The sequence below is a fragment of the Equus caballus genome, chromosome 12, assembly GCF_041296265.1.
Source record: "Equus caballus isolate H_3958 breed thoroughbred chromosome 12, TB-T2T, whole genome shotgun sequence".
Lineage (NCBI taxonomy): Eukaryota > Metazoa > Chordata > Mammalia > Perissodactyla > Equidae > Equus > Equus caballus.
In genome coordinates this window covers 31,332,821-31,359,805 of record NC_091695.1, presented here as the reverse complement: position 1 = coordinate 31,359,805, position 26,985 = coordinate 31,332,821, and the positions used below count along the sequence as shown (strand labels likewise).

The following is a 26,985-nucleotide window of genomic DNA, read 5'->3' as shown; positions in this document are numbered from 1 at the left end:
ATAATGTGTGTGCTTATTTTTCATTGTACAAAGCTTGGCTGTGTTCTGTTAGATTTATCCCTAAGGATTTCATGACTTTGATGACATTGTGAATGGCATTTTGTAAATTTCAGTTTCCAGTTCACTTCTAGTATTTAGAAGCACAGCTCGTGTTTGTGTCCTGGCCTTGTGTCCTGCCGCTTTGCTAAGCTCACTGTAGTTCTCACAGCCAGTTTGTAGGTGCATTTTCTATGTTGCTAATCAGGTCATCTGCAAATAAAGACAGGTTTTTTTTTTCCAATTCCTATGCTTTTGATTTCTTTTTCTTGCCTTGTTACCGTGGCTTGGAGTTCCACCGCAGCGCTGAATAAAATTAGTGAGAGCAGACCCTTTGTTCCTGATCTCAGGAAGAATACATTGTCTTTCACCGTTAAGTGTGATGTCAGCCCTGTGTTTGCTGTAGATGCCCCTTATCAGGTTGAGGCCGTTTTCTTCCATTGCTAGATTGCTGAGATTTCCATAAATGAATGGTGAATTTTGTCAAATGCCTTTTCTGCATCTTTTGAGATGATATAGTGGTATTTCTTTTGAATCCATTGATAGGATGAATGTCATTGATTTTTCAAGTGTTGACCCAACCTTATGTTCGTAGGATGAACCTCACTTGTCGTGATAGCTTATTCTTTTAATTTATTATTGATTTAATTTGCTCATATTTTGTCGAGGAATTTTGCATCTGTGTCTATGAGAGATACTGGTCTGTAGTTTTCTTGTAATGTCTTTGTCTGGTTTTGGTATCAGGATAGTGCTGGCTTCATAGGATGAGTTAGGCATTTCTTCTCCATTTTTTTGGAATAATAGTGTAGAATTGTTATTTTTTCCATAAATATTTGGTAAGATTCACCAGTGAAGACATTTAAGGTAAAGATTTTATGTGTATGTGAGAGAAAGTTTATAACTGCAAATTTGAGTCCTGATAAGATACAACTTATCTCTTTCTTATGAGTTGCTCTCATAGATGATGTCTTTTGCCCATTTTATCTAAGTTGCTTACAGTTGTTCACAGTTTTCCCTTTCAGTGTCTATGTCCTATAGTGTGTCCCCTCTTTCATTCTTGATATTGGTAATGTACGTCTTTTCTTTTTTCTTAGTCACTCTGTCTAGGGCTTAGTCAATTTTACTGATCTTTATGAAGAACCAGATTTTAGTTTCATAGTTTTATTTTTCTTGTTTCTGTTTCATTGATTTCTGCTCTTTTATTTTCTTCCTTCTGCTTGCTGTGGATTTCATTTGTTCTTCTTTTTCAAGTTTTTTAAGGTAGAATCTTACATTGTTGTTTTGAGACCTTCCTTCATTTACGACATAAGTGTTTAATACTATAAATTTCCCTCAAGACACTGCTTTAGCCATGTCCTACAATTTTTGAATAGATTGTGTTTCACTTTCATTCAGTTAGAAATATTTTCCCATTTCTCTTGTTTTCTTCTTTGGCACGTGGGTTATTTAGCCGTATGCTAATTTCCAAATACTTGAGAATTTTCTAGATATCTTTTTATTATTGATTTCTAATTTAATTCTGTTGAGGTCAGAGAACATAGTTTGTATGATTTCAGTCCCTTTAGATCTGTTGAGATTTGTCTTGGAGAATCCCATACGCACTTGAAATGAACGTATTCTGCTATTATTGGGTGGGGTGTTCCACGAAACGTCACTTAGGTCAAGCTGGTCAATAGTGTTGTTTAAGGCTTCTGGATCCTTACTGAGGGGGTCTGTCTGCCTGTTTTGGCTTCTTTGTTCAATCAGTGACTGAGTCAGAGGAGGGTTGAGGTCTTGTGACTGTGACTGTGGATTTTTCTGTTTCTCCTTTCAGTTCTGTCAGTTGTTGTCTTGCTTCTCTCTTCTTTTAAAACTATTTTTCGGTTCACTTTTTTTTTAAGATTTTATTTTTCCTTTTTCTCCCCAAAGTCCCCTGGTATGTAATTGTATGTTTTTAGTTGTGGGTCCTTCTAGTTGGGGCATGTGGGACGCCACCTCAACATGGCTTGATGAGCAGTGTCATATCCAGGCCCAGGATGCAAACCGGTGAAACCCTGGGCTGCTGAAGCGGAGTGCGCCAACGTAACCACTCAGCCACGGGGCCGGCCCCTTCAGTTCACTTTTTACACGGATTTTGAAATTAACAGATTTTTTGTTGAGGAAATTTGGAAAACAAAGTGTTAAAATTAAAACCAGCCACAGATATTTTTGTGTACAGTTGGATTGATCCTTCAAACTTGTTCATGAGTCGTGATCATTCTTTGTTGTTATAGTATTATACACAAAAATTACTTCAGAAAGATCATGTGTTATCAGCTACATTTTTATTGTGGTTGGGGAAATAGGTTAAATTTATAAACACGAATGAGTCATAGGTTTTCAGTGGTATAATACCTTCTGTTAAAATTCTACTGACAAATTTAAAAGGTACATAGGAGATCAAATTATTTTGAAATGATAAAGAACAGTGTTGTCATTCATTTAAGCTTTAAGGATATGTAATAGGTTAAAAATCCAGTTTAAAGATTATTTAAACTGCCCTTGTGACCTCTTGGGTGTTCTTTTTCCTGAACTGATCGTACTTGCTTGTTGAAAGCAGACGCTCGCCTACGGGGACATGAACCATGATTGGATCGGGAACGAGTGGCTGCCCAGCCTGGGCCTCCCGCAATACCGCAGCTACTTCATGGAGTGCCTGGTGGACGCGCGCATGCTGGCCTATCTCACCAAGAAGGACCTGCGCGGGCAGCTGAAGATGGCGGACAGCTTCCACAGGTCAGTCGTTGCACACAGTTCCTGCTCGTTGGCTAGGAGGCTTTTGACTGTTTCCATCTGTAATTTTGTTTTTTTTTGTAAATAGAAAGAGCTTCCAGTGTGGAATTATGTGCCTGCGAAGGCTGAATTATGACCGAAAAGAACTGGAAAGAAAAAGAGAAGAAAGCCAGAATGAAATAAAAGGCTAGTACATTACGTTTAATTGATTTAGCGTATTTCTGCTTCCCAGTCTATTAGCAGCCTAAGTGATTTCCTAGTTTCTTTAAATTAAAAAAAATATTTTTTTTATTGTGGTCATAATAGTTTATAGCATTGTGAAATTTCAGTTGTACATTAATATTTGTCAGACACCATGTGAGTGTGCCGCTTCGCCCCTTGTGGCCACCTTCCACACCCCTTGCCCCTTGTAACCACTAAATTGTTCTCTTTGTCCGTAAGTTTGATTATCTTCTACATAGGAGTGAAATCATCCAGTGTTTGTCTTTCTCCATTTGGCTTATTTCGCTTCACAGGATGCCCTCAAGGTCCATCCATGTGGTTGCGAATGGGACGATTACATCTTTTTTTTTATGGCTGAGTAGTATTCCATTGTGTATTTATATACCCCATACTCTTTATCCAATCATCCGTCGATGGGCACTTGGGCTGCTTCCACATCTTGGCTATTGTGAATAATGCTGCCATGAACATGGGGTACATAAGTCTCTTTGAATTGTGGATTTCAGTTTTTTTTGATAAATACCCAGTAGTGGGTTAGCTGGGTTGTATGGAATTTCTATTTTTAATTTTTTGAGAAATCTCCGTACTGTTTTCTGCAGTGGCTGCACCAGTTTGCATTCCCACCAGCAGTGGATGAGGGTTCCCTTTTCTCTACAACCTCTCCAACGCTTGTTGTTTTTTGTCTTGGTGATTATAGCCATTCTAATGGGTGTAAGATATCTAAGTGTAGTTTTTTGCTTTTTAGGTTTTTTTTTTAAAGACGGGCACCTGAGCTAACATCTGTTGCCAATCTTTTTTTTCTTTTTTCCCCTTCTTCTTCTTCCCAAAGCCTGCCGGTACATAGTTGTATCCTCCAGTTGCACGTCCTTCTGTCTGTGCTATGTGGGGTACCACCTCAGCATGGCTTGATGAGCGGTGCCATATCTCCACCCAGGATCTGAACCAGCGAAACCCTGGGCCTCTAAAGCGGGGCATGCGAACTTAACCACTCGGCCACGGCCCCGGCCCCTAAATGTAGTTTTGATTTGCATTTCCCTGATGATTAGTGATGTTGAGCATCTTTTCATGTGCCTATTGGCCATCCAGCTATCTTCTTTGGAAAAATGTCTGTTCGTATCCTCTGCCTACTTTTTGATTGGGTTGTTTGTTTTTTTTGTTGTTCATTTGTGTGAGTTGTTTCTATATTATGGAGATTAACTCCTTGTCGGATATATGATTTGCAAATATTTTCTCCCATTTGGTGGGTTGTTTTTTCATTTTAATCTTGATTTCCTTTGACTTCCAGAAGCTCTTTAGTCTGATGAAGTCCCACTTGTTTCTTTTTTCCTTTTGTTTTCCTTGTCTGGGTAGACATGGTATTCAGTAAGATCCTTTTAAGTGTGATGTCAAAGAATGGACTGCCTGTATTTTCTTCCAGAAGTTTTATGGTTTCAGCTCTTACCTTCAAGTCTCTGGTCCATTTTGAGTCTATTTTTGTGTATGGAGAAAGGTAGTGGTCTACTTTCGTTGTTTTGCATGTGGCTATCCAGTTTTCCCAGCACCATTTATTGAAGAGGCTTTCCTTTCTCCATTGTATATTCTTAGCTCCTTTGCCGAAGATTAGCTGTCTGTAGATGTGTGGTTTTATTTCTGGGCTTTCGGTTCTCTTCCATTGATCTGTGTGCCTGTTTTTGTACCAGTACCATGCTGTTTTGATCACTATGGGTCTGTAGTACGTTTTGAAGTCAGGCACTGTGATGCTCCAGCTTTGTTGTTCTTTCTCAGGATTGCTTTGGCTATTCAGGGTCTTTTGTTGACCCATGTGAATTTTAAGATTCTTTGTTCTATGAAGAATGTCATTGGGATTCTGATTGGGATTCCATTGAATCTATAGATTGCTTTAGGTAGAATGGACTTTTTTTTTTCTTTTAGGAAGATCAGCCCTGAGCTAACTACTGCCAATCCTCTTCTTTTTGCTGAGAAAGACTGGCCCTGAGCTAACATCTATGCCCATCTTCCTCTACTTTGTATGTGGGACGCCTTCCACAGCATAGCTTTTGCCAAGCAGTGCCCCGTCCGCACCCAGGATCCGAACCGGTGGAGCCCGGGCTGCTGAGAAGGAGAACGTGCGCACTTAACCGCTGCACCACCGGGCCGGCCCCTAGAATGGACATTTTAACTATGCTTATTCTTCCAAATCCATGTGCATGGGATATCTTCCCATTTCTTTTGTCATTATTGATTTCTTTCAGTGATGTCTTATAGTTTTCCTTGTATAGATCTTTTTATTTTTTATTTTTTTATCGCAGTAACATTTGATTATAACATTATATAACTTTCAGATGTACATCATAGCATGTTTCAAATTCTATGTAGATTCCATCATGTTCACCACCCAAAGACTAATTACAAGCCATCACCACACACGTGTGCTTAATCACCCCTTTCACCCTCCCCCTATTAAATTTATTCCTGGGTATTTTTTTTTCATGTTGTGAGATTTTTTACTTTATTTTATTTTTTAAAAAAATTTTTATTGAGTTAATGATAGGTTACAATCTTGTGAAATTTCAGTTATGTATTATCGTCTGTCAGTCGTGTTGTAGGTGCAACCCTTCACCCTTTGTGCCCACCCCCCACCCCCCCTTCCCCTGGTAGCCACTAATCTGTTCTCTTTGCCCACAGGTTTAAATTCCTCATAGGAGTGGAGTCACACAGAGATTGTCTTGTCTATCTGGCTTATTTCACTTAACATAATTCCCTCAAGGTCCATCCATGTTGTTGCAAATGGGACGATTTTGTTCTTTTTTACGGCTGAGTAGTATTCCATTGTATATATGTACCACATCTTCTTTATCCAGTCATCTGTTGATGGGCACTTAGGTTGCTTCCATGTCTTGGCTATTGTAAATAATGCTGCAGTGAACATTGGGGTGCATAGGACTTTTGGAATTGCTGACTTCAAGCTCTTTGGATAGATACCCAGTAGTGGGATGGCTGGATCGTATGGTAGTTCTATTTTTAATTTTTTGAGGAATCTCCATACTGTTTTCCATAGTGGCTGCACCAGTTTGCATTCCCGCCAGCAGTGTATGAGGGTTCCTTTTTCTCCACAACCTCTCCAACATTTATTACTATTTGTTTCAGTTATTTTTGTCACTCTAATGGGTGTAAGGTAATATCTTAGTGTAGTTTTGATTTGCACTTCCCTGATGATCAGCGATGATGAGTGTCTTTTCATGTGCCTATTGGCCATCCGTATATCTTCTTGGGAGAAATGTCTGTTCATGTCTCCTGTCCATTTTTTGATCGGGTTGTTTAATTTTTTGTTGTTGAGTTGTGTGAGTTCTTCATCTGTTATGGATATTAAGCCTTTGTCAGATGTATTACTTGGAAATGTTTTTTCCCAGTTAGTGGGTTGTTTTTTTGTTTCACTCCTGTTTTCCCTTGCCTTGAAGAAGCGCTTTCGTCTGATGAAGTCCCATTTGTTTATTCTTTCTGTTGTTTCCCTTCTCTGAGAAGACATGGTGTCCGAAAAGATCCCTTTAATACTGATGTCAAAGAGTGTACTTCCTATATTTTCTTCTAGAAGCCTTATGGTTTCAGGTCTTACCTTTAGGTCTTTGATCCATTTTGAGTTCATTTTGGTGAATGGTGAAAAAGAATGGTCCAATTTTCATTCTTTTACATGTGGCTTTCCAGTTTTCCCAGCGCCGTTTGTTGAAGAGACTTTCTTTTCTCCATTGTAGGCCCTCAGCTCCTTTGTCGAAGATTAGCTGTCCATAGATGTGTGGTTTTATTTCTGCGCTTTCAGTTCTGTTCCATGGATCTGTGCACCTGTTTTTGTACCAGTACCATGCTGTTTTGATTACTGTAGCTTTGTGGTATGTTTTGAAGTCAGGGATTGTGATGCCTCCAGCTTTGTTCTTCTTTCTCAGGATTGCTTTAGCAATTCAGGGTCTTTTGTTGTCCCATATGAATTTTAGGATTCTTTGTTCTATTTCTGTAAAGATGTCATTGGGATTCTGATTGGGATGGCGTTGAATCTGTAGATTGCTTTAGGTAGAGTGGATATTTTAACTGTGTTTATTCTTCCAATCCATGTGCATGGAATGTCTTTCCATCTCTTTATGTTGTCATCCATTTCTTTCAGAAAAGCCTTGTAATTTTCATTGTATAGGTCTTTCACTTCCTTAGTTAAATTCACCCTGAGGTATGTTCTTCTTTTTGTTGCGATTATGAATGGTATTGTGTTCTTGAGTTCTTTTTCTGTTAGTTTGTTATTAGAGTATAGAAATGCTACTGATTTATGTAAATTGATTTTATATCCTGCTACTTTGCTGTAGTTGTTGATTACTTCTAAAAGTTTTCCAATGGATTCTTTGGGGTTTTCTATGTATAAGATCACGTCGTCTGCAAATAGCGAGAGTTTCACTTCTTCCGCCCCTATTTGGATTCCTTTTATTCCTTTTTCTTGCCTGATTGCTCTGGCCAGGACCTCCAGTACTATGCTGAATAAGAGTGGTGATAGAGGGCATCCTTGTCTCGTTCCGGTTCTCAGGGGGATGGTGCTCAGTTTTTGCCCATTGAGTACGATGTTGGCTGTGGGTTTGTCATCTATGGCCTTTATTGTGTTGAGGTAGTTCCCGTCTATCCCCATTTTGTTGAGTTTTTGTCATAAATGGCTGTTGGATCTTGTCAAATGCTTTCTCTGCATCTATTGAGATGATCATGTGGTTTTTATTCCTCAGTTTGTTGATGTGGTGTATCACATTGATTGATTTGCGGATGCTGAACCATCCCTGTGTCCCTGGTATGAATCCCACCTGATCATGATGTAGGATCCTTTTGATGAATTACTGTATTCTGGTTGCCAAAATTTTGTTGAGAATTTTTGCATCTGTGTTCATCAGCGATATTGGCCTGTAGTTCTTTTTCGTGCTGTCCTTGTCAGGCTTTGGTATCAGCATGATGTTGGCCTCATAGAATGTGTTAGGAAGTGTTCCATCCTCCCTAATTTTTTGGAATAGCTTGAAAAGGATAGGTATTAAATCCTCTCTGAAAGTTTGGTAAAATTCCCCAGGAAAGCCATCTGGTCCTGGGGGTTTATTCTTTGGGTGCTTTTGATGGCTGTTTCAGTCTCTTTGCTTGTGACTGGTCTGTTCAGATTGTCTCCTCCTTCTTGAGTGAGCTTTGGGAGATTGTAGGAGTCCAAGAATTTATCCATTTCCTGTAGGTTATCCATTTTGCTGGCATATAGTTTTTGCGTAGTATTCTCTTATAATCCATTGTATTTCTGTGGAGTCTGTTGTTATTTCTCCTCTTTCATTTCTGATTTTGTTTATTTGAGCTTTCTCTCTTTTTTTCTTTGTAAGTCTGGCTAGGAGTTTGTCAATTTTATTTACCTTCTCAAAGAACAAGCTCTTTGTTTCATTAATCCTTTCTACTGCCTTTTTTGTTTCAATACCATTTATTTCTGCTCTGATTTTTATTATTTCTCTCCTTCTGCTGACTTTTGGCTTTGTTTGTTCTTCTTTCTCTAATTCAGTTAGGTGTAGTTTAAGATTGCTGATTTTCTGGTTTGTTAAGATGTCCCTGAATGGCGATGAATTTTCCTCTTAATAGAGCTTTTACTGCATCCCATATGAGTTGGTATAGCATGCTATCATTTTCATTTGTCTCCAGGTATTTTTGGATTTCTTCTTTAATTTCTTCCATGATCCATTGCTTGTTCAATAGCGTATTGTTTAGTCTCCACATCCTTGTGCCTTTCTCAGCTTCTTCCTTGTAATTAATTTCTAGCCTTATAACATTATGATCAGAGAAGATGCTCGTTATTATTTCAATTTTTTTAAATTTGTAGAGGCTTGCCTTGTTTCCCAACCTATGGTCTATCCTTGAGAATGTTCCATGCACGCTTGAGAAGAATGTGTATTCTGCTGTTTTTGGATGAAGCATTCTATATGTATCTATGAAGTCCCACTGTTTTAGCTTTTCGTTTAGCTCCACTGTTTCTCTGTTGATTTCCTGTCTGGATGATCTATCCATTGATGTGAGTGTGGTGTTGAGGTCCCCTACTATTTTTGTGTTATTTTTGATATCTTCTTTTAGGTTTGTTAATAGTTACTTTATGAACTTTGGTGCTCCTGTGTTGGGGGCATAGATATTTATAAGCGTTATTTCTTCTTGATGAAGTGTCCCTCTGATCATTATATATTGGCCCTCTATGTCTCTCTTTACCTGCCTTATCTTGAAGTCTGTTTTGTCTGATATAAGCATTGCGACCCCTGCTTTCTTTTGTTTGCTATTGGCTTGGAGTGTTGTCTTCCACCCCTTCACTCTGAGCCTGTGTTTGTCCTTGGAGCTGAGGTGTGTTTCCTGGAGGCAACAAATTGTTGGATCTCATTCTTTAATCTATTTTGCCACTCTGTGTCTTTTTATTGGCGAGTTCAATCCGTTTACGTTGAGGGTGAGTATTGATGCATGAGAGCTGAATGCTGTCATTCTGTTGCTCGTTTTCCGGTTTTCCTGTGTTTCCTTTGTTTCTTGTCCTGTGTGTTTTAGCCTACCCATTGACTTCTGCAGTTTCTTAGGCTGGGTTTCTTAGATTTTTCCTTATTTATGTTTTATGTTTCTGTTCTGTTTTTCAGTTTAGTGGCTACCCTGAAGTTTGTATTCAGAATCTCGTGTATAACATAGTCCATTTTCTGGTGGTCTCTTACTTCCTTAGCCTAGATTGTTTCAGTCCCTTTCCTCCTCCCCTCCGAAATTATTATTTTCATCTCTTATTCCAACTTGTGTTGTGAGTTTGTGGTTAGAGTGATAAGATTATCTTTGCTTTGGTGATTTCCTTCCCTTTATCCTAATGCTATAGTTGAATATTTGCTATCCTATTTAGCTTCTGTCTATTTGTCTCCCTACTCTGTGTTTTGTGACCCCTTAGTCCCTTTTTTTCTTTTTTCAGGTATGAGAGCCTTCTTGAGGATTTCTTGTAGTGAAGGTCCTGTGACTACGAAGTCCCTTAGCTTTTGTTTGTCTGGAAAAGATTTAATTTCTCCCTCCTATCTGAAGGATATTTTTCCTGGATAGAGTATTCTTGGCTGAAGATTTTTATCCTTTAAAGTTTTGAATATGTCACTCCAGTCTCTCCTAGCTTGTAAGGTTTCTGTCGAGAAATCCGCTGAAGGTCTGATAGGGGTTCCTTTGTAGGTTCTTTTCTTCTGCCTTGCTGCCCTGAGTATTCTTTCTCTGTCCTTCATTTTTGCCATTTTTACTACTATGTACCTTGCAGTAGGTCTTTTTACATTGACAAATGTAGGAGATCTGAAAGCTTCCTCCACACACATTTCTCTCTCAATCCCTAGATTTGGGAAGTTCTCTTCTCTGATTTCGTTGAGCACACTTTCTGCTCCATTTTCCTTTTCCACGCCCTCAGGAATTCCGATGATTCTTAAGTTGCATTTTCTCATTGAGTCAGCTATTTCTCTGAGCTTTTCTTCAGTTTTTTTAATTCTTAGTTGTCTTTCTTCCTCTGTCTGGAGCCATTCAGCCTGTCTTTGATTATGCTAGTTTACTCCTCTATGGTGTCTACACGGGCATTCAGGGAATCTGTATTCTGTTTTATCTGGTCCATTGTGTTTTTCGTCTCTAGTGTTTCTAATTGATTCTTCTTTATAATTTCAATCTCTTTTGTGAAGTAACTCCAGAACTTGTTGACTTGTTTCTCTATATTTCCCTTTACCTCATTGAGTATTTTGAGGATAGCTATTTTGAACTCCTCTTCACTTACTTTACCCATTTCCAAGCCCTCAGGACATAATTCTGTGTTTTTATTGTTTTCCTTTTGGACTGGAACTTTTATAAATTGCTGGATGGTAGAGGAGAGGTTTTTGCGCATGATGCTGTTATTTGGTTGCAGGTACAGCCTGTCGCCACTAGATGGGGGTCGAGAGCCTTGGTTCTGAGCCCTGCGCCTTCAGCCACGATGGTGGCGCCCAGAATGGGTTGAGGGAGGAGGGACACTTTCTCTCATGCCGACCTGGATTGGCACAGCTCTCGCTCTCTGGTCTCCCAGGGCCCTGGCTTGCTGGGGTTCCCCCACGCGAAAGCTGTCCCCTGTTAGAGGGTTTCCGCTGCTCCAGCGGTGGGAGTCCTGCACGATCTCCCAATGCACGGCCCCTCCCCTGCTCCTTCTCACACCCACGGCAGCGATCCCAGTCTCTAGGGGAGGGAGCGAAGACCCCGTTCCAGCTCCTCCGAGGGCGGCTCCAGCCTCTCCGCCTTCCGTCGTTTGGCTGCTGTGGGTCTGTGAGGATTTCTGTTATTGGGATTTTTTTTTTTTTGGTTGGAAAGCAGTTGCTCTTTTTAGTTGTAATTTGGAGGGGAGAGAGTCCTGGGTGAGCTCACGCTGCCATGTTGCTGACGTCACCCCTATTTCTAGATATTTTATTCTCTTTGTTGCGATTGTAAATGGTATTCTATTCTTGAGTTCTCGTTCTGTTAGTTTGTTATTAGAGTAGAGAAATGCAACTGATTTTTGTAAGTAGACTTTGTATCCTGCAACTTTGCTGTAGATGTTTATTTCTAATTGTTTTCCCATGGCTTCTTTTTTTTTTTTTTAAAGATTGGCACCTAGGCTAACAACTGTTGCCAATCTTTTTTTTTTTTTTTTCCCTGCTTTATTTCCCAAACCCCCCTGGTACATAGTTGCATATCTTAGTTGCATGTCTTTCTAGTTGTGGGATGTGGGACGCCGTCTCAACGTGGCCTGATGAGCGGTGCCATGTCCGTGCCCAGGATCCGAACCCTGGGCTGCCTCAGCGGAGCGCGTGAACTTAGCCACTCAGCCACCGAGCCGGCCCCGCCATGGCTTCTTTAGGGTTTTCTCTATATAAAATCATGTCGTCTGCAAACAGTGAGAGTTACACTTCTTCACTGCCAATTTGGATTCCTTTTCTTTCTTTTTCTTGCCTAATTGCTCTGGCCCAAACCTGCAGTACTATGTTCAGTAAGAGTGGTGGGAGTGGGCTCCCTTGTCTTGTTCCTGTTCTCAGGGGGATGGCGCTCAGTTTTTCCCCGTTGAGTATGATGCTGGCTGTGGGTTAGTGATTTCCCATTTTTAAAAATATTAGGAAATTTGTTAAGTGGAGAAAACTAGTCTGGCATCCTTACAGAGGAGGGAGGGTTGGAGATGAGTGCTTTGAAGACCCTCCTCTCATGGCCTGGTGGTTCAAGTCTGGCCCCCAGCACTCAGCGGCCCAGGTTCGCTCCCTGGCCGCAGCACCACAGCACCTGTCTGTGTGTGGCTGTGCTGTGGGGCAGCTCGTGACTTACCACCAGGGTGCGCCACCACGCCCTGCAGCTCTGGGAGGAAGCACGGTCCTCCTCTGAGGCACAGCACCTGTGCCTGCTTTCTTGTGCTTACGTCAGTCTGCGCGAACCGTCTCAAGGGGAACACTCCTCCTGTGACTTGTTCTGACGTGTGTACTCCTTCACTCAGAAATGCCACCCCGTGCCACACTGCTGGGTAACAGCAGGGCACAGACGGGCAGGACTCTGCTATCGGCTCACTGGACTCCAGTGTGGCGATTCTGCTCTAGCCACTTATCAGAGGGCTTCAGGAGCACAGATGGAGCCCTGTGGCTCTGCCTCCAGGGCTCAGGGGGCAGCACAGAGGCGCTGGTTCAGCTGGGCCTTGGAGGTGGAGGAGGAGCTCCTTAGCAGGGGACGATGGCAGAGGCGGCTCAGTGAGAGCGCAGGTGGGGAGATGCAATGGGAGCCTCTCACCCGGCATGCCTCGAAAGCATCGACTACAATAGTCTGCTTTTAAGTAAGACGTTAACGATTAAGCTCAAAGTAAAATCTCCCAGAATTTTCAGAATAAAGAAATCACTAACAACAGTCATAATAATAGGTAAGACTTAAGAACTCGAAGCACTTTCAGAGGTTAATTGTTTAATCCTTCCCACAACCCCGTGCGTGTGAGTGCTGTCTTCTTCCCCAGGTTTTACAAAGAAAGAAACTGAAGACAAAACTGGTTGAGGACACAGCCCGTTTAAAGGATAGTCTGGTCATGATTGAGCTAACGTGAATCACAAGAAAAACCGTAAGCCAGCTTTTATACTATATATATATACACACTTTATACTATATATGTAGTGCATATATTTTATACTATATATATAGTGTTTGTGTGTGTATAGTATAAAAGGGCATTGGAAATAAAATGGGTAAATCAGTTTTGTCTGTTTTCTGTATCTGTTTTAAATCTTTTTATAGTTGACAAAAGTTGTCTTTGGAAGTGATTGGTGAGCATCCGGAGATATTTTCATGGAGTGGCTATTTTTAGATCTCTACTAGAGCGAATTTAATAATGGATCACTTCGTGTGGTGTAAGATCTTCCCCCCAGTCTCTGATATGCTGGAGAGCATCTTTAAGTTTCTCTCTTTTTAAAATGAGACAACAAAAAAGGCTTCAAGGAAACAAGCTTCAAGATTACAAATGAGACATTTGTGTTGAATCGAGCAGGGCGCCAACTCCTTCTCTGACGAAAAGAAAGTGTTTCAGAAACTCTGAAGGCTGTAGAGGAAGCGCGCTCGTGCCTGGTGGGCATTCAGCTTCTTCTCTGTCCTTCTGGTTTCTGACCCTGGATCCTCCTCATTTTCTGTTCTCTAGAAAATCAATGTCCGTAAGAACTTCATTGCTCTTAGGTTCTTTGGCAGCATGAGTTCTAGTGGGACAGTTTCCCTTCGATGGAGGAGGGCCGAGGCGTGACCTCTAAATGCAGCAGCGGTTGCCTGCCTACCTTCTGTGTGCTGTTACAGGTGTGCATGATGAAGACAGCTTTGTGCAGACGCCGTTCTAATTGTTTCTGTTCACCTGTAGACGTGCTTGTGTGGAGCAACGATCGAGTGATTCGCTGGATCGTCTCAATTGGTCTTAAAGAATATGCAAACAATCTGGTGGAGAGTGGCGTTCACGGTGCACTTGTGGCCTTAGATGAAACCTTCGATTTCAGTGCACTGGCGCTCTTGTTACGGATCCCTAAGCAGAACACACAGGTATGCTGCAGAGCCGGCCCGGCTCTCACTCAGCGTTCAGTCAGGTCTCCTGATGGAGACGTCTAGCTGGTTAACTGAGTGGACACAAAACTTCACAGTACCTCAGACAACTATCCCTAATCCACAAAATACTGGTTCCAAACCAGCAATGCTTAATTCTTCATTAGTTTTGCCTGTCCTTCCATTTTCTGTTGTCAGCATGAGAGTCTTGCAATTAAAAAAAAAGGGGAAACTTCGTTCAAGTCCATATGCTCGTAGGAGTGACGACGTGTATTTAGTTCTTACGTGGAAAGAGAAATGCTCATAGGTACACCGATGGAGATTCTGTTAATTTTGTTTCTATTGCCCTGTGTGATTCTTTTTGACACACGGGCTCACCTGAGAATCAGGAAATTTATTCTTCTTCTACAGAAGATTGTATGTCTTTTGCCGATACCCCCCATCCCCCCACCAGCACCAACCCACAGAGCACACTTTCGTAGATAGTCTGCCAGCGGTCATGGGTCCCTTTCCCTGAAAGCCCATCCATGGGCTCCGCAGGAATCCCCTAATTTAAAATGTGGTTGTGGGGGCCAGCCCGGTGTTGCAGTGGTTAAGTGCGCACGTTCTGCTTCTCGGCAGCCCGGGGTTCGCCGGTTCGGAGCCCGGGTGCAGACGTGGAAGCACTTGGCAAGCCATGCTGTGGCAGCGTCCCACATATAAAATAGAGGACGATGGGCATGGATTCTAGCTCAGGGCCAGTCTTCCTCAGCAAAAAAGAGGAGGATTGGCAGCTGGTGTTAGCTCAGTGCTAATCTTCCTCAAATAAATTAATTAATTCAATTAAATTAAATGCTGTCATGGCTCAAGGTGTTTATAGCCTGAGCTTTTTAAAAGTCTTGATTTGAAAAACAGTTGTGATATGCTAACGTCCTTCAGATTAGATTGATGAAGCTTTGCGGTATTGTTGTTTTGTTATGATTTCAGGCTCGCGCTGTCTTGGAACGAGAATTTAACAACCTTTTGGTCATGGGGACGGACAGAAGTTTTGATGAAGTGAGTTTTCAGCCTAATGAATTTTATTTAAATTTGCATTCAGTGTGAATTATTTGTTCATATGCACGTGAGCCCCGTCGGCAGTCTCTCTTCTAAGTGTGGAGATGATTTTACCTCCTGAGCTAAGCTTTGCTCTCAAAAATGTGTTAAATGAGATAGTAAGAAACTCGTATTTTCAGTCTGAGGTTTTCTGTTTTTAAAATATTTGCTATTTAAGTTTTGATAGCCCTCAAAAATGTTGTTCCCATCAACATTGGTGGCAGCCGAGGCATGGCGTCCATGGGCTATGTTTGGGGACCGCTGGATGTCTGACCCCAATCCAGAGTCCCTGTGCTTTGGAGAAACCTGTTAGAAGGAGATTAGAGAAACGCAACATGTTAATTTCCCCTCACACAGTCGTGACTTGTTTGTTCCCACACTGTTTTTATTCTTTCCTTCGTTGCCCCTTAAGAAAACGTGAGTTTGCCTGGTGACTAGGAGGACAGCTAAAGGAGTGCTTGCTGGCTCTTCCCCAGCTCTAAGGCAGAACTGCTTACAGCTTGGAAACTATTTTAAGACAAATAGAAATGTATTATCTTATACGGCAAGAAGATGATTTCTCCAAGATAAGAAAGGAAACAGGGTGATGAACAGGAGGCACATGCACCTGGCCGGCCCAGGGCCGTCCTCATCGATGCCCAGTGAGGGCCCCACATAGTGTTACTGGGCCCGTCACTCTCAGAAGTTCCCGGTGGGGACAGTAGATCCTGTGGTTATCAGGAACGGGTTAAATAGGTGTGAACAAACATGCAGTGACGAGTTCAGCAGTCAGGTTCAAGGCTGGTAACTTGACTGTCTATTTTTGTCCTTTATTTTAAAATCAGTCTTGTTTTCTGTCCTTTAATTTCCCAGGACGATGATAAAAGCTTTAGGAGAGCACCTTCTTGGAGAAAAAAATTTAGACCAAAGGATGTTCGTGGCTTAGCTGCTGGGTCCGCAGAGACTCTCCCCGCCAACTTCCGGGTCACCTCCTCTCTGTCCTCACCCTCCATGCAGCCGAAGAAGACGCAGCTGGACGGTAGGTGTGCAGGGGCGGCCAGCCGCTGTGGGCGGCATGAGCAGCTTTGTGGCTGGAATGTTAACCGTGATCCAGAATGGCCTCTTGATTGTGTTACAAGGCATTGAGTACTGGTGCATGCCCAGGTTAAGTGTTTTAAAATGAATCCTAACATCTGTGCATAACAGTTTAACAATAATGTAGGTTTTTTAGAGTCTTGTCTGGTTGAATCTTAGCATATCCTTCCAACTAATAAAGCTGAGCGTCGCGTGTGTTCTCGGCGTGCTGAGTGGACGTCCTGTAGCCTGTGTGTGTGGCAGGCAGCCCTGGAAGGCTCCGCCGGAAGGTGGTGCAGCAGCTCTCGGGCCACGCCGGGTGCTCCCGGGACGTCTCTCCACCTGGAGAGGTGACTGAGTCCATCTTAGAGAACACAGTTTCCCCCTCTGTGAGCCTTCCCTTTCCTCTCTCCACCCCTGCTGGCGTTGGTCCCTGTCACTGCGCACCATAAGGACGGAGAGGAGGAAGAAGGTGAGCCTGGGCAGGTCGTCACTGGAGCGCGGTGGGCCGTGGGAGCGCACGAGCCTTGCAGTCAGGGTTCCAGATGGAGCTTGCGGTTTTCCCTTTGACCGCCGCTCCGCTTGGAGGACACGGCTGATGACAAGTTGGTCGCGCTTTACTGACAGACCTCTCAGCTCTGACCGCGGCCCCCACGATGACAGGATCAAGGGCAGATGGCCTCGGTGGACCCTGGCTCTGCCACTGAGGAGGGGCACAGCCTCGAGCACTGTGCCTCAGTCTCCCCGTCTGTAGGGCCGTCGTCGTACAGCCGTGTCCTCTTCAGCGGCTGTGGCAGTGAAACGGCTGCTCCTCGTCAGGCTCGTAGGAGGCGTCTGCGGGTCCTGGTCCCGTGTGGTGCTGGCCGCTGGGGCCATTGTAGCCACACTCCCGTTACGAAGGACTTCGTTCTCCTCTCTGTGGCCCATGGATCGGCTATGGGAAAGGAAGCGCTTTTAAAAATTGTCCTGAGTTGGCTTTTACAAGTTTCCCTGTTCTTAGCCCTTCCCGTATGTAGGTTTGTGAGTTTGGCTCTCACTTGCTTATATCAAAATGAGAGAAAAGCGCGTGTGTGTAAAGCCTTCGCTCAGCCGGACGCTTGGTGAGATGGCCCCCAGGGCAGCACTGCTGCTGGAAGCCTGCATCTCTCTGCAGAGCTCAGTGATCTGGTTAATGGGGCAAGAGTAGCAGTGTCTTTAGTAGCATTCTTATTCTAAGGAGCATGAGGTAATTTGTATAACTCTAACGGTAACTCGGCCCTCCACTTATTGAATAGGCTGACGGAGCGCCTTCTGATTTTCTTCACAGCTTCGTGCCCAGTTTCCTCAGACTCAGTCACACTTCCCGTGTTCAGTATTGACGGCGACATTGAGATTAGAGTTCAGATAAATTAAAAATAAGCCTAGAGAGAGGTGTAGGGAATATATTACATGGAAGACGGCTGTTGACCCTTGTAGGAAAACTGAGGCCCAACCCCGGGAGAGTGGACTGCTCAATGCCTTCTTAAATAAGGGGCATCGGGGAAGCTGCAGCTGGCCTCCTGGGACCTCAGGGTCAGGGTTTGGAAAGATGACCCATGCTCACCGACAGTGCCGGCTGTCGTGCCATCTCTTCTGGAACCACGGCACATTCTTGATAAAACGTGTTCCTGCTGGACCCGTGGGAACACAAACTGTGTAACTGGCAGTCGGGAATATCTGCTCCAGGTGTTTGCACATTTTCTGTCCAGGTTGCAAGGGAGAGGCGGGGCTCACCTCTTGGGCCGTGCCGTGTGTTTCTCGACAGGAACAAGGCCTCAGTGGTACACATCACTTCCGGCAGAAACTGAGACTGGGTTTTAGTGTTCTTAGATGAGTCATTGTCCTCTACCCACCCCCTGCAGCCAGGCCCTGGGGAGGAGTGCCCTGGATGCTCCCTCAGACAGGCGCGGAGGGCAGGTGGCCCGAGGGCACGTCTCCCGTCAGGCCAGGCCTGCGTTTGACTCCGGTCACCTGCACCCCGTGGTGTCTAGCGCTGCCCCGGGTTATCTACCTCACACCGGCCTTGGGGATATCACGTTTAGGCCCCGAAGAAAAGTCTAGTTGCTCTGCAAATCTAGAGAGTTTCAGGAGAAACAAAGTTACCAGGTGAAGTAGTTGTCACTTAGACAGAGGACATCACGAAGTGTGTATCATCTGAGGCGTCCTTGCTGTCGTGAGATTAGCTGCCAGTGGCTCCCAGGGCTGCTGGGGGCTGAAGAGAACCCCCTCCTGGCGACGCTTAGGTTCTCTTTCCCTGGCTCGTCCGCTCCCATCTAGCAGTTTCCCTGGGAGCCCTCAGTAGGTGTTGTTGTAGGTGTGCAGATGTGTGTGTACGTGTGCCCCGTGTGACGTCTGAAGACTAACCGCACGCTGTGTTTGCACGCTTCCTCCCCGGTGTCGGAGCAGGCAGCGTGTCGGGAGCGCAGAGGCTGGACGCCGCCACGGTCAGGACTTACTCCTGCTGAAGCCCCGTGGTGAGTAGAGGGCTCCGCGTGCCCGGAGGCCGCAGAGGCGGCCGGGTGACCGCACGGGGGCGCTGCCTGGCCCGGAGAGCCCGTTTCCGTTCCTGCAGGCCTTTAGGAACACGCATGCAAGCCCGGCTGCACCCGTTACGTGGTTCTGGTGTTCTGTATGCTCACAGTTGGTCACAGAGGGGTTCGTGTATCCTCATTTGTTAAGGAAAAAAGTGTATTTGCATTTTTTCCTTAAAACTGAAAGTGCTGGACTCTTTTCAGTATCTGCTAATGTCTTTTGGGGGTGGGGAGGCAGGAGAGCAGCGCGTGGCAGGAGCTCACCGGCTCAGCTCTTGGCTGGCGACCACCCGTGGTTGAGAGCGCCCGGCACGGCGGCTCTCCGCCTTGACCCTGGCATCCGCGCTGGTGTCGCTCCCAGGTCAGCGGCGCCCACTGGCTTTCTTAGAAATACACGGTCTTGAATGAGCCGCACCCCGCACGGCCAGGTTTCCTGGGGCCACGCTGTCGTGCGACCCTGAGGGCCTGGCGGGTGGTTTTAAACACACAGCTGCGTTGCCATCGCAGGGGTGCAGTTACGAGCAGCCCGCTCGCGCTGAAGGGGTGACGTGGGGCTGGGAGCCCAGCCTCTGCTCGTGGCGCCAGGGCCGGGGGCTCTGTTCCGCTCTCCACTTTTCACGTCTCCGCCAGAAGGTTTGATTGGTTTCCTAATCTTTTTAATTGGTAACTTTTAGACATACGCCAAAAGGAAGTCAGCAAGGAATTTTCTCATTGATACGCGTACTCCTTGACGTTTCATCTCAGTTCTCAAGCAGCTACAGCGCAAGGGGCAGGGAGGCAGGGCTGGGCCTCAGGACGCAGGTGCGCGCCGGGCGGCCCGTCCTGAGGCTGATTGTCCTGTTTGTGCTTCCTTTCCAGTTTACCCACACTACTTCTACAGATGACCGTGCAGCGCTCGGGACCCGGCGAAGACGGCCTTTCAGAATTCAGTGGATCTGCAATCTGTTGATACTTGTTATATGGACCCTAAGATATTTTATTACAGAGTTTTTAATTAGTGAAAAATTCACGAATACCATAGAGAAAATATTTTAGAATTTAATGTTTCTTATATTTATGTAAACATGACTTCATTTATATAGTTAGTTACTTTTTCATGTATATCCAGGCTATAAATATCCTTTCAAATCGATTCTGTTCTTCTATCTAATTTTAGTCTTTCAAACGAATGTACTGTAATGCTTGTATGTATAAATCCTATGAAAAGATACAGGGCTTTTGTAAATTATGCATTTATTGTAATTATCATTAATTTTTTAATAATAATCGGCGAGAGAGAAGAGGATTTTACTGCATTTGCATTTGTAAGATCATCATGACATGGTGCGGGTTATCCTGACAAATGTAACCAGCTCTACAACAATCATTTTGAAACAAGCAGACTTAATTTCAAGCAATTGCGTTTTAATGACTGACCTTACTCTACTTTTTCTAGCAAGAAATGCTTTATTCTGCAGCGTGAACAGACTGAAAGTACCTGGTGTTAAATATGAGCTTCTGATAAAATTTGGGCTGAAGGGGCCGTCAGAACTGTGAGCATCTCTGGTGGCTCTCAGTAGCTTGCAGAGCTCGTCCCTGGAGACCCGCACGGCTTGTCCTCAGCGCCCGGCACGAGCCCCAGCCGGGAGCACTTCTCTTGGCCGCAGGAAGGGCTGGGGGGCTCTCTGGGCTCTGCCCCGACGGACGGACGCGGGCCCCCGCCCCGCTGCTCTTTGAGGACCAAGCAGGAAGCACCGCGCTCCACAGGGACGCCCGTGCCGGAAGAGGAAGGCGCGGGCTCCCTGAAACCAGGAAACCACGCAGTGCGACTCTACTAAAGGCCTTATTTTTTCTTATGTAAATCATCTTTTTACATTTGTTTGTAAACATGTTGAAAGGAGGGACCTATTGGTACATTTTTAGCTTTTGACGATATAGCCGTGTTGGACTGTCTAAGTAGCAGATGTAACTTTTCCTTTTTAAATGGCACATTAAAGAGCCAGCAGGAAATGTGTTCCCACCACGGTGCGTTATTTATTATACAGCTCATTTTGTCGGTGGACGGTTTACATTCGGTTTCTGCTTTTAACTTCCTTGTACGATTCATTCGTTGTTACATTCTGTTTTCTGTTAATCTTTTGTGAACCTCCTGATTATGTAACAAAGTATGTACAGTCTCCTTTTGAACTATTTTTATCACAGTATTATTTATTGCTTTCTTTCAATAAAGTACTGAGGCGTTTTCCACTGCCAATAAAGGATACTGAGAATAAGCTGTCATTCTGTGACAAATCGGCCGCAGCTGGCTCATCTCCGGCTCCAGGCTGATTCAGTGGCGGCAGCGTGGTCGAGTGGACTTTCTTGGGTAGAAATCAGTTGACAGAATGAAAAAGCTGGGGGTGGAAGCACAGGATGGGGGCGTCCCCGCCAGGAAGCCCAGGGGCTTCCCGCCTCGGCCCCCGAGGCCCAGACCCTCTCTCGCTGAGACCTGGGGGACCAGGCCCGGGCAGCCTGGCGCTCAGAGGCACCGCAGGCCACAGGGAGGCGCGGAGGCGCGTCAGTCCATGCGCGCACTGGGGCCCTGCTCTCCTGCTGCTCCCGCCCTGGGCTGTGTCCTTCCGGTTCCCAGGGAGCCTGGTCTCGGAGCGCTCAGACGGAGTCCTGAGTCATGAAGCAGTCCGGCGCGAGAGGGGAGGGACGCGCCGACGGGCCCAGGCAGGCAGGCAGGCAGGACGCGCCCGGCTGCAGGGCGGCAAGGCGCGGCGCTCGTGGCTGGCAGCGCCAGACCCAGGGCACCCGATGCCTCAGCCCCTACGTGCTGTCGCCCGCCCTCCCCCCACCGCAGTATTGTCATCAGGTCTGGGGGTGCACGATGCCCAGGCCGACCCCATGCCTCGCGCTGTGTTGGGTGGGCGCTGCTGACTGTCGCCTCGGTTTTCCTTTTCCTGTTCTGCTGTCCTTCCAGGGCTGACGGCCGCCTCTCCTGAGTGACGTGTTTTCTTTATTCGGGTGAATACATTCCAGCTGGTGTCCGTCAGGGCACAGCGATCCGGTGGTTTGGTGTTCTCTTGAGAGCCTGTGCTGGCTGGTTTTCCAGTTTTGTTGGGGGCAGCCTTTTCTTGGCATTTCCTCGTTCTTGGGTTCACTTAAGTGTGAGACTCAAAAGCACATAGCGCTTCCCTGCTTTTTCACCCACCAGTCCGTTTGCCTGACCAAAGCCGGGCAAGCCTTGGGTAGCCTGAAGCTTCTGGAAGCAGACCAGGTCATCACTGACTCTTTAAGTTGCAGGTGTTTGATTAAAACTTCATTCGGTGGTTCCGTTTACGCCTTTAACAAAAGGTCAGCTCAGAACGACGCAGAGAGCACAGGCCGGTGTTGCAGTAGCTCTGCTGTGCTACGCGCACTCTGCTGTGCTAGGCACACTCTCAGCCACGCCTCCCGGGTCTGCTCGCCCCACACGCAGTGTCCCAGGGCTCGCCCGCAGTCGGCGGGGATGGGAGCCATTCGCAAGCCAGGTGTGGCCACACTGAAGACTCTCTGGACCCTTCCCACCGCTAGAACTCTGTCGAGCCTCCTTTAGCCTCATAATTGCTGCCCTTAAGTTTCTCTTTTCAAGTCTCACATCATGCACTTTAAGGTAATTGTGGGTTTGGGGTTTTCTTTGCTCTTTTGCTGACTAAGTCCTGTGCTCATGGGGATGGGCTCCCCAGGGTCTGGGGAGGAGCGTGTCTCCCCTGTATCTCCGGCAGGTGGATAGCGAGGTGGCCGTCCGGGTGCTGTGGCTGCTGTCCTAACCACCGACATGTCATCGAGTGCATTCCCAAATAGCTCAGAGGCTTCTGTTTCTGACATTTCCTTAGCTTAACTCCTCGGTGAGGAGTAGTAGCCAGTGGTTTTGCAACCGCGTGTCCTTGACTCAGTGGGGCACCTTTTGGAGTCCTGTTGTTTGAGGCCAGCACTGCGTGCGCCCCCTCCACCTGGCACACGCCGAGGGCACACCCAGTGCAGGGAGGAGCAGGGCTGGCGTGGAGGATCCATCCTTCGCCTCTTCCCGCTTTCAGTGCTTGTTGGCCTCCTGGGCTGTGAGCCGGGTCTCCCGTCTCTGCCTCTGTCTTCACGTGGCCCCACCCTGTGTCTTATCTTCTGTCTCTTACGAGGACACTTGTCACTGGCCCACCTAGGTCATCTGGGATGGTCTCACCTCAAGACGCTTCACTTAGTTACACCTACAAAGACCCCTTTCCCAAATAAACTCACGTTCACAGGATCCTGCGATTTGCACACAGACACATGCTTGTGGGGCCCCTGTTCACCCCATTCCACCTTTCGACATTCTGGAGAAGAGCTGCCCTGCCCGGGAGATACCCGGATGGATAGACCTGGCTCTACCCCAAGGGACCCACCCCCCAGTGGGAACATGGTGAGCCGAGAGAGGGAGCCGTGACGCCCGGGCTCCTACATAACACGTGCTTAATGTGGCCTCTCGATTCCTCCAGTGTGGACTTTGCCTCTTGGCATCTCCTTCTGGGGGATGAGAATTTCAGCTTTCCCGCACCTCCCTTTCTCCTCCCCAGCTCCCAGCAGAGCTGAATCCGTGTTCACTGTTGCCGTGAGGAAGGCTGGAGGTGTTATTCATTGCTGGGTCAAGTGGGTTACTATGATTACAACCGAGGGCACGTGTTGTGTGCCCAGTATTTACAGATGAAATGACCGTGTCTGGGATTTGCTTGACAATAATCTTGGCGGAGGGGTAGGTCAGGATATGGGTCAAACCAAATTGACCGTGTGGGTTGATAGTTGTTGAAGGTGGGTGATGGGTTCATGAGGGTTTATCATAGTATTCTCTTTTTGCATTTGTGTGACATTTTCTATAATAATATTTTAATAGTTATTTTAGGGAGACCCTCTGTGTTTTAAACCCTCAGTCTTTAGATGTCGGGAAAAATTGCTTCTTGGTCCTCACTTTGGAATGTAATTTACCCAAGTTTTGAACATTAACTGCAGCCCACCCATTTTACACCACAACTCAGCATGCACACACTACGTTTCATCCATTCTGTCGTGACTCCTTTGTGACATTTTGGTGTCTTTGAAGTCAGGATGTGTCTTACAAACGATGGCATCTTAGACTTGATGAACTATGGCGTACGACAAAACTTCACGTGGGCTGCAGCTTCTCTGCTGCTCCTCCCACTGACAGGTGGGGTCTCATCCCCTGCAGCCTGGCCAGCCTCAGTGACTTGGTTGACCAAATGAATGTGGCAGATGTGTGTTAAAGAAAGTGTGTTAAACCACACCAAGGACTGTGCTGTCTTCCTTCTAACCAAAATTGCTTTGCTTAGGGGGCTGGGAAATAAAGCTTAAATAAAAGGGTAGTGAGGGAAAAATCAAATCTTTGTGGCTACTGTCAGGGCCGCTGTTAGAGACTGAATGGTGTAGATTTATATGTCCAATTTCTGTTGAATGCAATATATTCATTGAGGCTATACAATTATCTTAATCTACATCTCTAAGATCCACAGCTCCCTTAGAATCTAGGAAGGTAGCACAGTGACAGCTGTTGATATTCATCAGGTTAATTACTTCAGAATAATTTTATGTTATTGGGTTCACGGGTACCCAGAGATGTTGGTCATTGAAATATTCGATTCAGGGAACAATGTAAGAAAGGGTAGTTTGAAAGCTATGTGTGTGTGTCCAGAGCCAGTCAACCTTTCCATGGCTATTAGGAACAGAGCTTAAAAATAATAAAAGCTGATTTAATTGGAACAAATGCAACCCAGCTTTAGATTTTATGTCATCCAGAGTAATGATAATGTTTATGTAATCAGATGTAATTCTTTCTCCTTCTCCTGAAATATTGAATCAGATTGTGTTGTGTGTTTAAACATGGCTTGAGAAAGTCTCAGGGACAGTGATGTGGCAGGAGTTCTTTGGTCCTTGGTCTCCTGGGATTATGCCTCTGAGATGCAATCAGTGATTCAGTCCCCATAGATCTTTGGTGCCATCCAATTCTGACATAGTGATAAAACTCTGATTTGAGTGATTCACAAGAGATAGGAAGGACAGAAAAGGACAAATTGGCATGAAATAGACTGTAAGGTGGTTTGTGGCATGCATTTTTCATAGGCAATTTCACATAGAAAAGCTTAGAGACTCGTGACCAGTGCTACCTGAGCAAAGGTAGCAGGACCATATGAACGGTGACTTGACAAATGTGAATTATTCTTAGAATTTTCATGTTAGGGGAAGTAGGTCAATATGGTAAACATTTAGAATTTATAGACCAGGTGACAAGAAATGGCAATGAACCAGTTAGTTAATCAATGCTTATGGTGCCATTCCAGATCCAAAGTGGGACATAAGTAAAGTTTGTCCTCAACGCTCAGTATCCTTTGGCTAACTCTACTTGGGCTCTTCTCTGTCCTGGGTGATCTGACTTCTTGTTCTGATCCCTTATCCCTGCCAGAAAAGCCAAGGGTTTATATTTGATCCATTACTTTCTTTTAATATGAAACTATCCAATGCATTATGTCAACAGCTTCAGGATGACTTTTTAAGCTATAAAAATAACCAGCAAAGCTGTAGTCATGTTTTAATGACAGAAAGCTAGAAATTTGTTTTTTTCCTAGATTGACACCTGAGCTAAAACTGTTGCCATCTTTTTTTTTTGTTCTTCTCCCCAAAGCCCCCCAGTACACAGTTGTAGGTTCTAGTTGTGAGTGCCTCTGGTTGTGAAATGTGGGACTCCGCCTCACCGTGGCCTGACGAGTGATGCCACGTCTGCATCCAGGATCTGAACCAGTTAATCCCTGGGCTGCTGAAGCAGAGCACACGAACTTAACCACTTGGCCATGGCGCTGGTCCAAGAAAGCTGGATGAAAAATGCTTTGAATTCAATGTATATTCCTATGTTTTGCTACCCCATCAGTTTTTTCCAATAATGAGGAGTAGTGGCCCTGTAGTAGGAGAGTGTAACAGATCATTGGGGGTTGGGGTTAGGGTTCAGGTCAGAATGTGCATAATGTAGAGCAATTTGGATGGTATTAATAATGATATTTGCCTTTCACTGAGAATTTACTATCTGCCAGGCATTGTATGTTTCACATATACCATCTCATTTTAACCCTGACAACAACTCCATGAGATGGATATTATAAGTACCTTTTTATAAGTGACATATGACCTGTGAAGACATGAAATAATTTGCTCAAGATCACACAGTTGAGGGATGGCAGAGATAGGATTTGGACCCAAGGCCGTATGACTCTGAGGTTAGAGCATTCAGCTATAATGGTTTACTTTTACCATGCTTTCCCAGACAAAAACACTACCTTTTACTTCTTCACAAACACCAACAAATTGAAGACTGGATTGTTTAGAGTTTTATCTTCTTTAACCCTTCCTCTCTCTCTCTCAGGAAGTGGGAAGTGAAAAGAGTGTAAATTCTCAATGGAGAACCCAGTCTGAGATTGGCCCTGGTAAGGCTGGACTAGAAGATCAGTTCTTGAATAATGAGAATGGCTTGCTCGTTGTGTAGGATTTCTGAGGTTCTGCCTTTGTCTAAACTTATCACAAGAATGTGAATCTGGCACGTGCAGTTCTGCATAAGATAAATCCCTGTAGGCCATTATGGGAAGTCTTTCAAAGCTTCTTCGTTCCTTATAGGAATCCAGGAGGACAACAATTGTGTGCCTTTGAGGTTCTCAAGAGGTCACAAGCCCATGTGGTGTTCAACTAAGCAAAAAAAAGTCTTAATCTGTGATGGGCCATTTGTCCCCATATACGGGTGCTGCATTTGCAGTGATCATGAAATCTTTCTAGAACAGGATTACAGTTTGGCATAGACAGGTCCAGTAATGTAATACATTACATCCAAATGGTTTAAGAGCAATCAATTGGGTATCTGAAGACTTATCTCTGTGATTAAGTGGATATGAGTTCTTGAGCAAATCACTCTAACTCTAGGCTTCTGTGTACTTACCTCTGGAAAAGGAGTTGGATTTAATCAATCTCTTCACCTGCGATATAGTTGTCCTGACACATTGTTACTTTGTTCTTTGAATGGAAATACATCAATCAGCTCAATCCTGTAGCACTAGTTACTTTATGCTTACCAGAAGCTAGGGTTACCAGCAACCTATTAATTTACTAGAAAAATAAATTGTTACCTAGTACGTGTAGTTGGTTTATTGATAATATATTTGAGTATATAAATAGGACTCTGTGGGAAAAATGATGAAAGGAGTCCTTGGTGATGAAGAGGTTGGAAACTCTTATT

General features: G+C 44.9%; 1 protein-coding gene across 37 annotated transcripts in view; it reads left to right on the top strand.

Moving 5' to 3' along the window:
• Window positions 1-20,965, top strand: part of LOC138916668 (liprin-alpha-1-like) — a 102,205-nt gene extending 81,240 nt beyond the window's left edge. For 14 of the 37 annotated variants that reach the window (XR_011423974.1, XR_011423972.1, XR_011423970.1 and 11 more), the window contains 7 exons: window positions 2,615-2,790; window positions 2,876-2,973; window positions 13,874-14,049; window positions 15,016-15,084; window positions 15,976-16,141; window positions 18,601-18,668; window positions 19,584-20,965. Coding sequence is in view for 28 of the 37 variants with exons in the window: in XM_070229774.1 (XP_070085875.1) it covers window positions 2,615-2,790; window positions 2,876-2,973; window positions 13,874-14,049; window positions 15,016-15,084; window positions 15,976-16,141; window positions 18,601-18,659 (744 nt within the window). In the remaining 9 variants the exon portion in view is untranslated. Of the gene's footprint in view, window positions 1-2,614; window positions 2,791-2,875; window positions 2,974-12,991; window positions 14,050-15,015; window positions 15,085-15,975; window positions 16,142-18,600; window positions 18,803-19,583 lie in introns of those variants that run through there. The other 23 variants (XM_070229766.1, XM_070229755.1, XM_070229750.1 and 20 more) reach the window with 7 other exon arrangements.
• Window positions 20,966-26,985: the final 6,020 nt, after the last annotated feature.